The 13,473-nt window shown below is 41.2% G+C and overlaps 1 protein-coding gene across 1 annotated transcript in view; it reads left to right on the forward strand.

Annotated features, from left to right (window-relative positions):
* dpyda.1 (dihydropyrimidine dehydrogenase a, tandem duplicate 1) overlaps positions 1-13,473 on the forward strand; it is a 198,477-nt gene that overhangs the window by 80,804 nt on the left and 104,200 nt on the right. The window contains exons 12-13 of the mRNA XM_010891133.5: positions 1,753-1,937; positions 6,188-6,403. Coding sequence (XP_010889435.2) covers positions 1,753-1,937; positions 6,188-6,403 — 401 coding nt within the window. The remainder of the gene's footprint in view (positions 1-1,752; positions 1,938-6,187; positions 6,404-13,473) is intronic.

Here is a 13,473-nt window from a genome sequence, read left to right on the forward strand (position 1 = left end):
GCCGCTCTATTCCCTATGTGATGCACTTCTTTGACCAGAGCCCTACTATAAAAGCAACGGGGGGTGTACATTTGGGACTCACGAATAAGAGAGGGAGGGAGGCAGCCATGATTACATCTATGCTTCCTTCATGCATTTGTCTGATTGGGGATTTCTGCTGAGTTTCAGACGGGGTGGGAGGAAACTGTAGATATTATACACCTCCTCTGAGTAGCATATCATTCCCTTTCTGTGGTACTGTCACAAACAGTTTGTGTGTGTGTGTGTGTGTGTGTGTATGTGTGTGTGTGTGTCTGTTTGTGTGTGCAGAGCCCACCCCTATTGGGAAATATTCAGACATCAGCAACACATTAATCACTCTGGATCAGCAGTAATGGCGTTATTCACTATACCCCCCCCCATGCTATAATTCATCATGCTTTAGTTAAGTTTATGCTGGTGTGTTGCCAAGTATTATATACATGACAGAAACACAGTATACGTTATGTAGCCCCTGCAGTTGTTATAATTAGCTGTTATTATAACAGATGTACATAGCTGTTATGTAGCCCCTGCAGTGGTTATAACTAGCTTTTATTATAACAGATGTACATAGCTGTTATGTAGTCCTTGCAGGGGTTATGACTAGCTTTTATTATAACATATGTACATAGCTGTTATGTAGCCCCTGCAGTGGTTATAACTAGCTTTTATTATAACAGATGTACATGGCTGTTATGTAGGCCTTGCAGTGTTTATAATTCGCTGTTATTATAACATATGTACATAGCTGATATGTAGGCCTTCAAGTGGTTATATTTAGATGTTACTGACAAAGTTCCCCTAGTCGTCAGAACAAGGTAATAGTACAATAAAAGGCATGAGAATTACCTGAAAAGGTTATGACATTGATGCCAGTCCTCCTATAAAAGTCCCACATCATTACATGGGATTTTTGATGTTGATGTTAGTGGTGGAGGTGTTGAGCTCCCCCCCCTTGCCACACAAACTGTTTGGGTGTCTAGACAAGCACGGAGCACACTGTAATTCCAATCAGTTATCTCTTGAATCGTCACCTAGATAATATTCTGCTAAAATACTAGAAGTGACGTAATGCAAGCGTTCCGTAGGTTGTCCACTGTTTGAAGGGACTGTTCTATTGAAAATCAGGTTTCCTTGGCTTTTTGTGTAAAATAAAACCTTTTTCTGTTGAACTGACTGGGAATGTGAAACTTTTAATAGAGCGTAATACATCTTGGGAAAGTCATAGATGTGTATTTAAAAATGTCCCTGCTGATAGATGTAGGCCAGCGTCCATGCTGAAAAGCATTCATCTAAGAGATGAATTGCATAGGTGAGTGCGGGACATGGAAGAAAAGGAGCATTTTCATAATGCAGACCGGTTTGACACAGTGTCTCTGGGCAAACATTGCTAACAGTGAATGAAATGCATTAGGATGTGTTACATTAACCTAGCTGAGAGAGGGGAGAGGCAGAGAGAGTGAATCCACCACTGTCATTTGTCTTGTCAGACTTCATATTGCTCTCTTTATGGTTCCTAGTCTATCAAGCTTGCTCACTTTTTCCCCCTCTATCATTCACTGTCTCTCTCTCTTTATCGCTCTCTATCTTGCTTACACTCTCTTTAAGTTTCCTTTCTCTCCTCTTTTTCTCAGACTTTATATTTCTTGTCTCGCCCTTTCTGCCTCTTTGTCCGTCCTCTGTTACACACACGGGTGCCTAACCGCGGGTTCTCTCTCCCTTCTCCTCCAGTGAAGGAGGCCCTGGCTCCGGTGCGGTTGAACCGCTGGGGTCTTCCTGAGTTGGACTCGGACAGCATGCAGACCAGTGAGCCCTGGGCGTTTGCCGGAGGTGACGTAGCAGGCCTGGCCAACACCACGGTTGAGTCGGTCAACGACGGCAAACAAGCCTCCTGGCACATGCACAAGTATCTCCAGGTGGGTCCCCGGCTTTAGGGATGTGTTGTGCACACACGGCATGTCACGCTGTGTTTAGCCCTTGCACATGTGGACTCATGAGCACACACACACACAATCACGCACGTGCAAACAGAACGTCCCACCTGCTGGAGACTACGGCAGGTACCTAGTGTTGATTTTAGCAAAACCTCAATGGTACAGTGTGGCAAATGTACGTTTTTCACTGCTCCAGGGTTTCACTACATTTTCAGTCTTAGACTCTTTACAGTGGTCTAGGTGATGCCAATCACAATATTGATGCCTTTACCGATCGGTTAGTTGGAGCAGTGGTGAAAAGCTTTCTTTTCTTTTGCCTATTTAACAGCATCCCCTTGTGTAGGTTCATGAAAGAAACAAGACCATTACTTCACTCCTCAATTAGCAGAACACGTCAATATGTCTGTTAATTATTGAAATATTGAAGTAGAGTCTAATACAATATTACAGTATTTCTTTCCCTCGTGAATCAATTTGTGTTTTTGTGGGGTAGGAAGTGGGACTGGAAACAAAGCCAAACGACACATTGTCGGCATTACCATATTCACCTTGAACCAAAACACTCAGCAAGCACACTCTTCGGTACCGCACACAGCACTAATGTTTATGCCTGGAGGGGGAAGCCCACAGGGTGTAGTAATGACAGTCTACTGCATTCATTTTGTAGTTAGAGGGAAAGCCTGCTTCTCACCTGCTTGGCACTGACTCAGTCACACCCTGGTGCCGATGGCTAGGCCCTGTGGTAAACAGGGGAAGCATCTTAGTGTGCCAGGCCAGGCCTCCTCACAGCAGTACTGTTACTGGATGTCTTTGCGGCCCCAGGCTAACTCTGCGGGGGATTGCGCAGAGCTGCAGTGGTCCCCCGTGCGATGTGCATGCCAAGGTAACGGGGACAAGCCCTGGCATCGGCCCACTACTGCCCCGCTGCCTTGTGGTTAAGTCTGGGAAGAGAAAGGCTAGGGGAGCTCACCCCGAGAGAAAAAGCAATGTGCTGGCAGCCTCCTTCCGCTGTGACACGGTTGTCTTGGATTATCTCTTTGCCATCGGAGTCCATTTCCCGACAAGGCATGAGCAGGTTGGGACAAGCGTGCCTCTGACATAAGAAGGTATTCTCGGCAGTAGCCGATTTCTTAACCGAGGGACTACATATTTCACTAATAACAACACATGTCCTGTATAAAACGGCCAAGTCATCTCACTGTTATTGTATGAAACTGACCCATCGCTGCACCGCAGAATGAGGTGCAACAATAGCCTTTGCAAAATCAAGTATTTTGGCCCTGCGACACCATAAACAGAGAAATCCTGGAGGCACTGACTACCGCTCTTCAATTACTTCCACCCTACAGTATGTCTTTTGTAAGTGGAAACAAAACCAAATGATACATCGTCATCATTACCATATTCACCTCAAACTAAAACACTCTGCATGTTCTCTCTTCTGTAACGCCTGGAGCACTTAATGTGGTGAATTTCAAGGGAATGAGCCAAAGTGCATTGCAGATGGGTGGTGCACTAAGCCTGTGTGAAGGCAGAATCAGAGAGGACGCTTTACTGCTCCCTCGTGTAATAACGGAGCCGGCGGTCGACGCCCAGCCTCCCAGCGGGGCGGCTTGTCTTCCTGAGATGCCTGACCTCCTCAGCATCCCTCCATCCTTCTTACGATCCTCCTATTTCTCCTCGGATTAGACTGCAAAGTGCAGCACTCTGCCAGCCAGTCCAGTTCATATGCAGGTTAATTGTAAGAATGTAGCTGTGGTCAGTGTAAAGCAGAGATAAGTGTTTGTGTACAGATGAAATTACCAAATGTAACCAGAATAGAAGGAACAGTAGATTGTTTGGCTTTTTACGATAATGGGCCAAGGAAGGGGGAATGAATTGAAAATTTGCCAGAAAGCATCAGGAATGAATATCTGTGTAATATAAAGTCAGATATTCTTTGAACTGGGGTTTCCACATTCAAGATTATGGTGTTTGGAATGTGTTATTACTATATCATTGGTCTTTCTTTTAATCAATCCAATTCAGCTTATTTTCACTATCATATCATGTACATGAATTTAGACCTTTTAATATTATTACAAATATACAGCTAGTAGCTTATTGAAAAACATACTTCTGGGTACTTGGGTGAGAGGTTGCTTTTAACTTAGTTGACTTTAGATAAAGTGTATATTAATTTACCACCACACAGAAAATAGTTCTAAAGGACTGTGCAAGTTGACAAGGACTGTAATCCATGTGTATTCAACCACTTATGTCTGGAGGTTTTTGCAGAAAGTACTGCATTATATAAATAAAATGATATCATGGGGGATTTGTTATTTTTCAATTTTATTAGGATCCTATCTCTGATCCACACAGATGAAGATGTACAGTACCGCACACAAGCAACACAGTACAAAACCAAACTTCCAAACACACATTTAAATATTCTTTAAAACTGCCTCAAATTTACCAAGAACAATGTTCGGAAGTGTGTGCCGGTGTGTGTGTGCTGTCTTATCTGTTTTTACAGATTGTGCTGCTATTTGAATTACATGGGGTGGAAGAGAATGCCAAGTGGTCATGGTTCTGTATGGTTTGTTTCATGCACTAGCCTGTGTTCTTGATTTGGGTACTGTGAATATAACCCTGTCGGCATGCCTTGTAAGGTATGCACAGGTTTCTGAGCACTATATTAACTGATTGAATGGGCAGTACTTTCAACACTTCAATGCCTCTCACAAAGACCAGTAGTGATGCAATCAATCTCTCCTCTACTTTGATCCAGGGGATATTGACCTGATATTTATATATTTCTCTTTCTAGGTCCTGTGAAGGCCTCGTTCTCTGTTCTGGGCTACCGGCAACTCAACCATACATGTTGTTTTTTTAGATACTTGCTGATTTAACTGGACTATGGGTGTTTGTGTTGTGTGTGTCTGCACTAGGGTGGTGGGAAGAGGGTACCGAATATTTCAACATCTTGACAGCTAAAGCTTCTGTTGACGGGAACCCTGGACCCCCCCTGCAATCCTAATAATCACCCTCTTTTGTATTTCCATTTTCCCTGCTGCTATTTCCCCAGGTTTTTCTTCATGTCAAACCCCTTGAAGGGGAACACCGGCTGTCATGTAACGGCCGCCTTTTCCACAGCATGACACATACACACACGCACATACTTATTGACACACGCACATATACACACAAATACACGCACAGCGTGACACCTCATTCATTATGCGGTGGTGACATCATTACTAAAGCAATCAGAGGACTGTGATGAACGCTGGGCTAATTAGGAGGAAGTGCTGGATAGATGGATGGCTGGCTGTTGTATGTTGACTTTAGGGATGCTTCCCACATGGCAACCTATTCATGGGTGCCTGACTTCCTGTTAAAATGGTACTGCAGTTTCTGTTCATAGATAAAAATGGATATCGAAGTAACGATGGGCTGTCGTTTCTCTTTGCTTATTTAAGCTGTCCATTATGTGGACTACTACAGTACAGACACATAATGACTGTCTAATTTTATGCCTACCCTATTGTGTCACAACACAAATGATTGGCTTAAACACATTAAGAAGGAAAGAAATTCCACAAATGAACTCTTAACAAGGCAGCTCTGTTGATTGAAATGCATTCCAGGTGACTACCTCATGAAGCTGGTTGAGAGAATGCCAAGGGTGTGCAAATCTGTCATCAAGGCAAAGTGTGGCTACTTTCAAGAATCTAATACATATATTAATTTGTTTAACACTTTTTTGGTTGCTGCAAAATTCCATGTGTAATTTTATAGTTTTGATGTCTTCACTATTATTCAACAATGTGAACAATAGTAAAAACAATATATCTCCTTGAATGAGTGGGTGTGTCCAGATTTCTGACTGGTATGGAATATTGAATATATACTATATGTATAGATTGAGATCAATTTTCATGTCATCTTGCATATATTTGTTGTGGTATTTTCAATAACTCCAATTTCATCCGCAAATCCATAAATCCTGGACAGATGAAGCTCTTGTGGTTGTAACAGGATGCTATATGGGGCATTTCCCCATCTTTACCTCACAAATCTCTGAACGGTGTTGCAAAATGTTCCCAATGTCCCAGACATCCCGGTCGTTACATTGCTGGGAAAAAGCAGGAAACTGCAATCTGCCAACCAGGACTTCTAGAAATCCTGAAAATTCAAGAAAGAAATTGTATTCCTGTCATTAGCTAACTGGATTTCTGTCCGTCTAGTATCTCCATGGACAGACAGTTCCAAGCGTCCCCCAGCTGCCGCTCTTCTACTGCGCCATCGACTCTGTGGACATCAGTGTGGAGATGTGTGGGATCAGGTTCCCCAACCCCTTTGGCCTGGCTTCTGCCCCCCCTACCACCAGCACAGCTATGATCCGTAGGGCCTTCATGGAAGGATGGGGGTTCGCTCTCACCAAGACCTTCTCTCTGGACAAGGTAATTACTTTCGACTCAGCTGTGTAGGTGGATATTAGGCATTAACCAGGGATATGCTATGTATTTGCTCTGTTGCTTCTACCCTTTCATTACCGGTGATAGATATTGACATTAAATGAAAGTGTAGAAAATAGAGCAGAGGAAGAAATGAGAAAGAAAATCACTTCAGGCGATGACATTTACACTTGCCATTGTTTCAAAACATTGCTGATTCACGTCATTTCACTTTTTATATATCACCTTACTGATGACATAAGCCAGGCAGTTCATTTGTGACTGGAGTTGGTAAATACCTGTACGGAAACTGCACAGTGAATGTGGCTGTTACTTGTTTTAAGGAATTTGAATACCCCTTTTTAAGTTTGAAATGTTTTTTTGAGAGAGAGAGAAAGAGGGAGAGAGAGAGAGACACACAGAGGGAGAGAGAGACAGCGGAGAAGGACCCTGGAGATACAATCGCAGTTGTGTGATGTACTTAGGCATTAACCATGAGGGGGATGTGGTCCATAGTATGGTCAATATGCCGCGGTTGAGGACTGTTCTTTGGCACAAAATACCATACACCACAACCCTCTGTGATGTCTAATGTTATTATTTTGTGTATATGGTCTGATGTATCATGGCTTTCAACCAATCAGCATACAGACCTCAAACCACCAGGTTTATAATACAGTTTCACTTCTGCTTGCTTTTGAATAAGCTTAATTTACAATGCCTGGACTTACCAAGGGAGTTCAAAGAGAAACCATGGTCAACCTGGGTATTTCCTCGCTAAATTATACTCTATCCCTAGGAGCTTTGCACTCAGCTGAGGCATCAAGATTGACAGCTGCACTTACGATAATGATTCAGCCTCAGAATATATTTATGTAAACTATGTTTTTCTCAAATTTTGCATATATGTGCTACCTCTCTTATATCCCTTATCCCCTTCACCCCCCCCCCTCCCTCTTGTGCTTTACTCTTGACATTTGTACATGCCAAATTGGAGTCTAATATACTGTTGCAGCCATTGGCTGTCAGTGTTGTGCCAAAATACCAGCTGATATCTCAGTAAACAGAAATCATATTATTCTTTAATGTGTGCTCTGTGGGTTTAGATAGTTCGGGGGCTTTCTTTGGGGAGATAGATAAAGAAGTTCTTAATGTCAATATGAATGAACCAGGCGGCTCCTTCGCTATCATTTCGAGTTAAACACAGAGGACTTTTTTTAATATCCTGTTTCTGTGTTCACTGGTGCTGATTGCTGCTGGCTGCTCCTATCGTAATGTTACCATGCGTTGCCATTGATACCACCTCGAGATGAACACTGGATTGCTGGGTGGATATGAGGATTGTCGTTCTGTGTGAAAAAAGAACGAATGTGATGTGAATGGTTAAATAGCTCTTATAAGGCACCGCAGAAGGAGGGGAGTATAATATAACAAAGACGGCATCCAGGAGCCAGCGTCTACCGTCAGGGGCGGACTGGGACCAGAGAACTGGAATTTCTAATAAACCATCATAATATTTGGCTCAAAATCCACCCCCCCCCCACCTGTTATTAGTTAGAAATAGATGACTTGGCACACTGGGCCAAAACTAAGGCTGCTCATCTTCACTGTTAAACAGGGTTTTTTAAAGGTGTTCCATTTACAAAACAAAAACATTTTCTCAAGGCCACATCTTTTTCGCGTCTATGAACTATGAAGGCTGGTCTGACAAAGGTGTAACCGGGGTCCGGTGGGCCACTGTCACTGTCCTACCAAGCCTCTGATCTAATAGCCCTGTTCCCCTCCTCAGGAGTGATGAGTACATTTTTCCTGACGTTGTACCAATTACCCAGCTGTTAGATCCCTGTGAGTGATATATGGTGCTATGTTTCAGAGGCTAATTACCACATCTCTAGATGGATGTCAGTAGTATGACACACACACACACACACACACACACACACACATCACATGCGGTGCCGAGGTCATTACAGCAGACTCAGATAATCATTTGACTGTCTCAGGGTGGTAGAAATCACGCCTGTAATTGGCTTATCCCTGATGGGTACAGTATAACAGCCTAGTCTAGAAGGTCCCATAGTATACCTACATTAATGCTAACTGCAGTTACAGGTAAAGATTATGTTTTTTTTGTCCTTTGAGAGTAAAATTGTGCTAGGCTACCTATTTCCCAGAAAATGTTAAATACATTTATCTATAATATTTGTGTAGGAGGAATGTATTCAACAATCATATTCAACCTCCTTTTGACCATTGGTGTATAAGAACAGAATCTTGCTTTGGATTAATTAGTGTGTTTGAACAGCAAATATAGGGAGAGGAAATATTAGACCTTCCATACTGTAAAAATGCATATTGTAATAATTGTCTTGAGTATATTGTGTATCTAAATTTAATGTGTAACTTAATTTAAATTTACTTCTCTACCCTTCAGGATGTCTCCTTAACTAAGAAAATGTATTTCCCTTGAAATAGAGAAAATAGCTTTTTAATCTCCTCACAGAAGATCTGAAGAAAGAATGTGTGAAATTTTGTCCATCAGTAGTTACTACCCTGTGAAAGTACTGCACCCTGAATATTCATTTTGTCGGCTTTGCACAGGGTTTTAATGTGCTTTCTGAAATTCACGAAAACATGCTTACTGGATAATATTGTACCATGCCTTTATTTTCTCAACATTTTATTGTGTTATGGATTTAATAAGTAATTGATTACACCCCACAATGACAAATGCAAAAACACATTTTTAGAAATGTTTGCCAGTTTACTGAAACTAAAAATGAACATGTCCCACACTTGTATGTTAGAGCAAAAACCATGCCATCAGGTCCAAGGAATCTCAAGGCATAGTTCTGGAGACTGTAAAAAAAATGCTATAGCATTGAATGTTCCCAGGAGCGCAGTTTGGAACCACCAAGATTCCTCCAACAGCTAGCCGTCCATCCATATTAAGTAACCAGGCAAGAAGTCAATGGCGTGCTGAAGGACAATCACTTGTACATCTCTATGGTAAAGGGTGGTGGTGGGAGCATCATGCTATGGGGATGCTCTAGGTGGCAGGGACTGGGAGACTAGTCAGAATTCAGAGAGGGATAAACAGAGCTAATTGTGGTGAGGTCCATATAGAAACCATGATCCAGAGCACACAGGTCCTCAGACTGGGATTTTTCTTTTAACACAATAATCACCTTATCACACAGCCAAGACAACTAGTGGCTTTAGGACAAGTCTGTAAATGTCTTTGAGTGGCCCAGCCAAAGTCTTGAACCCCATTGATTTGTAGGGAGATCTGAAGATTGCATGTTTCTTACACTACCCATCAAAATCTTCCAATCTGAGAAAGCTTGAGAAGATCTCTAAAGAAGAATGGGGAAAAAAATACCCACATTCAGGTGCACAAACTGGTAGATGAATAACCAAAGAATCGAAGCTGTGATTGCTGCCAAAAGGGCTTTTTCAAAATACTGAAAAAAGTGTGTGAGTACTCATGAACTATGTCAGTTATTTTTTTTCTTAATAATAAAAAAAAAGTCCTACAAATGGGGTTTTGTTATGGGTTATTGGGTGTATATTGATGGAAACAAAATAATGCAATCAATTATAAATTAGGTTTATAACACAACAAAATGCATGAGAAAGTTAAGAGGTCTGAATTCTTCCTGAAGGCACTTTACAATATGTACTGATGCATGGTATTACACCAATTAACACAGATGAACTGAAGGCAAGTTGTAACTACACCAGAAGGAAAGAAAGATGGGTTTGATTAAATTAGGAGACAAAGCCAATGTCTGCTCCATAGTTTCTCTGCTCTTTCAGCCTTGCAAGAGGTAGTCGCCACTCCTTTGATCTCCCAATTAAATTGGATATTTATAAATGGCAAACATTTAAGCTAATGAGGCTGTAGTATTTAGCTTATCTCTTTTTTTCTCTCTCCCTCTACTCTCATACAGGCCAAATTCAAACTCTACTTCCGATGTAATTTGCTTGTTAAATAAATAAAAATTGCTGGGGTGTGACTGCATAGTGTTGCAATCCCTGATCTGTTGTGCTGTTTTGCTGTTTCCTATTCCATATCATATTTCCAGATCGGTAGTAAAATTACCAGGGCCTGTCCTAAGGCAAACAAAGGATGATGGCAATTCACTACAGAGCATGAGTGAGAGGCTAGGGAGCTAATGTCTTCACCTCTACTCGTTATTATTCATGGTTAAGCTTCAGAAGCGATTCAGCTGCATGATGTTGCCCTGGCTACAGGCTATGGATGGTTAGATGGTTATTGTAGATCTCTGGAGTAGCACTTGGTTGAACCTTAACCTTTCCTCTCTCGCTCTTTAGCTTTCCTCTGTAACTTGCAGTATCCCTCCCTTTCTCTCTTCTTCTCAATCTTATTCCTTCACTAAATAGCTACTATATTTCTCCATTAACATTGTCTAGATTTTTTTGGAGGGTAGCACATGACAAAAGAGGGTAAGCAACAGGAAGCACAGTGAAAAAAGACAGCAACGGCAAGGTAAGAATGCAGTAATTACCCAATCAGTAGTTGTTTTTTAATGGCCAAGCAAGAAAGTAATGTCCAAAAACGTCCAAGAAACAAGTATATTATACACGTAAACAACCAGGTAAGATTGCTGTAATTGTTTAGACTTTTTTACTGCTAAATAATGAGGCAAACTGTGATGAATTATCCTTGACATTAAGTCTGTGGAAGTAGGCAAGTTTGATACAGTGATGTACAACACAAGGGATTAGTTGTACTGGGGTAGGTCAAGTAATGTAATTATGAGCACAAGCGCAAACACTACAGTTAATCTTTTCTGTATCTTCCATGTTGGTCATTTTTATTTAGGGGGAGAGTAAACTCCTCTCATAATACTTGCCCCATCCGATTCAATTTACTTGTATTTTGAGGGAAATTATTTTATTGACAGGTGCTACTTGTGTTATCTGCAAGAAAGCAATAATGCATTCATAAATGAGTGTGTATTGTGCTAATGAATATGAAAACTGTGGTGTCACTGCTTGCACGCATCCGCAAAAGCCCTCTTGGCTTAGCTTGCTGTACTTGCCAATGGATATTCTAATGCTATGGAAATTATTATGTAAAATAAGACCAATTTGTTTAACAGAAAAAAAAGTTTGATGACATCCGCACGCACTTGAGTGCACTGGTACTTCACACACCAAATTCGTCTATGCACTGACTGCTTTTGTCTTAGCTGCCCTGATTACTTCGGCAACTAGTGCTGTCCGGTTGCCTGACAACCTGCCCACTTGACTAGATCCCCTCCTCCCTTCACCAGATCAACTAAGGAGACAATGCATTCCTCACTCAACCCTAACTCATCACTAACATTCATCCCATCTAACTTTGCAACACAGTGTCATTGGAATGGATGCAAATCTTTGACGGCCAAATTCGTAAGATATATTATGTTAGGTGATGTAACCTTAAAGTTATAATCCAGAATTGTATTTGCAATTGGCGGCCTATGTTTCAAACCCACGTCCTTCAGCTCCACAGATGGGTGCACTACCCACTGCTCCAAATAGACCAGGTTGGACTTCAAGATCGTTTGAGTCGCTCCACTCCTCAAGAAAACTACAGTACACATGACACCCTTCGACACTGAATACTACAAACTGGTTTCCATTTTGTTATTCCATGCCAAAACACTTGAGCATGCTGTCTCGGACCAACTCTCCAGTAATCTCTCTCGAACCATAACTGGTTGCGCTTCAAGATGGGTCTCTCAACTTAGACCCCTCAGTTCATAGAGGCTCTTCACACTGGCCATGCTGACTCTCTTTTCTCTTTTGTCATCTTTGGAGACGTATCTGCTGTCAACCATCAGATCCTCCTATCCACCCTGTCAGGGCTAGGTTTCCCATGCTCTGCGATGTTTGATTGCATCCTACCTTGCCCGGTCGCTTGAATCAAATGAAGTGGAGAGGATATGTATCTGACCTGTGGGCTCTCACTACCAGTGTCTACTTAGCTCCTAAATCCAGTAAAGCATGTATTTCACTTGGTGAAGATAAGACTGAAGGCACAAATGCCCAGAAACAAACAGGAACTTAATAGGACTGCAGTACTGCATCCAAGTTATAATTATGACACCTTTGTCTTTAGGACTATGTTAGTTTGTCAATTTACTTTTGGTTTTATAAACTGGAGAGAATGTATAATAATGGTTGAAATTCCTACATGGTTTAAGGTTTATGGATGTAAACACCCTCAAATTAAAGCTGACAGTGCACACTTTAACCTCTTAGTCATACTGCGTTTCCCGAAAGCATCATTACTTAAGTGGCACATAACATTGCTTGTTAAATGATGAGTGTTCTGGACCACCTCAACAAATCTTAACAGGCACTGTTTTTTTCACTTTACTGTGAAATAATGTCTCCCTCAACAAGGAGTGATCGCAAACAGTTAATATTGAGACAATGGAACGAATAAATTTTATTGAAACTGTTTTGATTTAGACCAATTTATTTAGATAAATTATATAATAAGTGCGTGGGTGGTTGTAAATGTAATTGAATGCAATTGATCAACCGAGGATAAAGAAAATGGTATGTAAAACAAGAAATAATTAAGAAAAATAGTTCAAAATGAACCGTTCACAGATCTAAAAACTGCATCGTACTTGTACTGTCTTCGATGGATCGGTGCTGTTGCCTCTCTACCTTGTCAAGAAGAACATTGATTTATTCAGCTCTGAATGTTTATTTTCTCTTGCTTTCCATTTTTATTCCAAACAATTGGAATGGATTTTCCCACTATGCTTCATATTCCCAGTTAACTAATCATGTGTTGATTGCAATGTGACATATAACAGTAACGTAACAGTAGCATATATTCTATACATCTACTGGAGGAAATTACAATTGGATGTCACATGATCGATTTCCGGAGATATGATTTTGACTGGCTGAAGTCCACCCCGTTGGTTGGATATAACAGTTTCATCCACCCTAAGTTTAACTACTTATCGAGTTTTACATTTTCCAATTGATGCTTAAGTAGTTGTAGAATACATCTTGAGTGATATTACATACTTCTGATAAGT

Source organism: Esox lucius, chromosome 21, assembly GCF_011004845.1.
Source record: "Esox lucius isolate fEsoLuc1 chromosome 21, fEsoLuc1.pri, whole genome shotgun sequence".
NCBI lineage: Eukaryota > Metazoa > Chordata > Actinopteri > Esociformes > Esocidae > Esox > Esox lucius.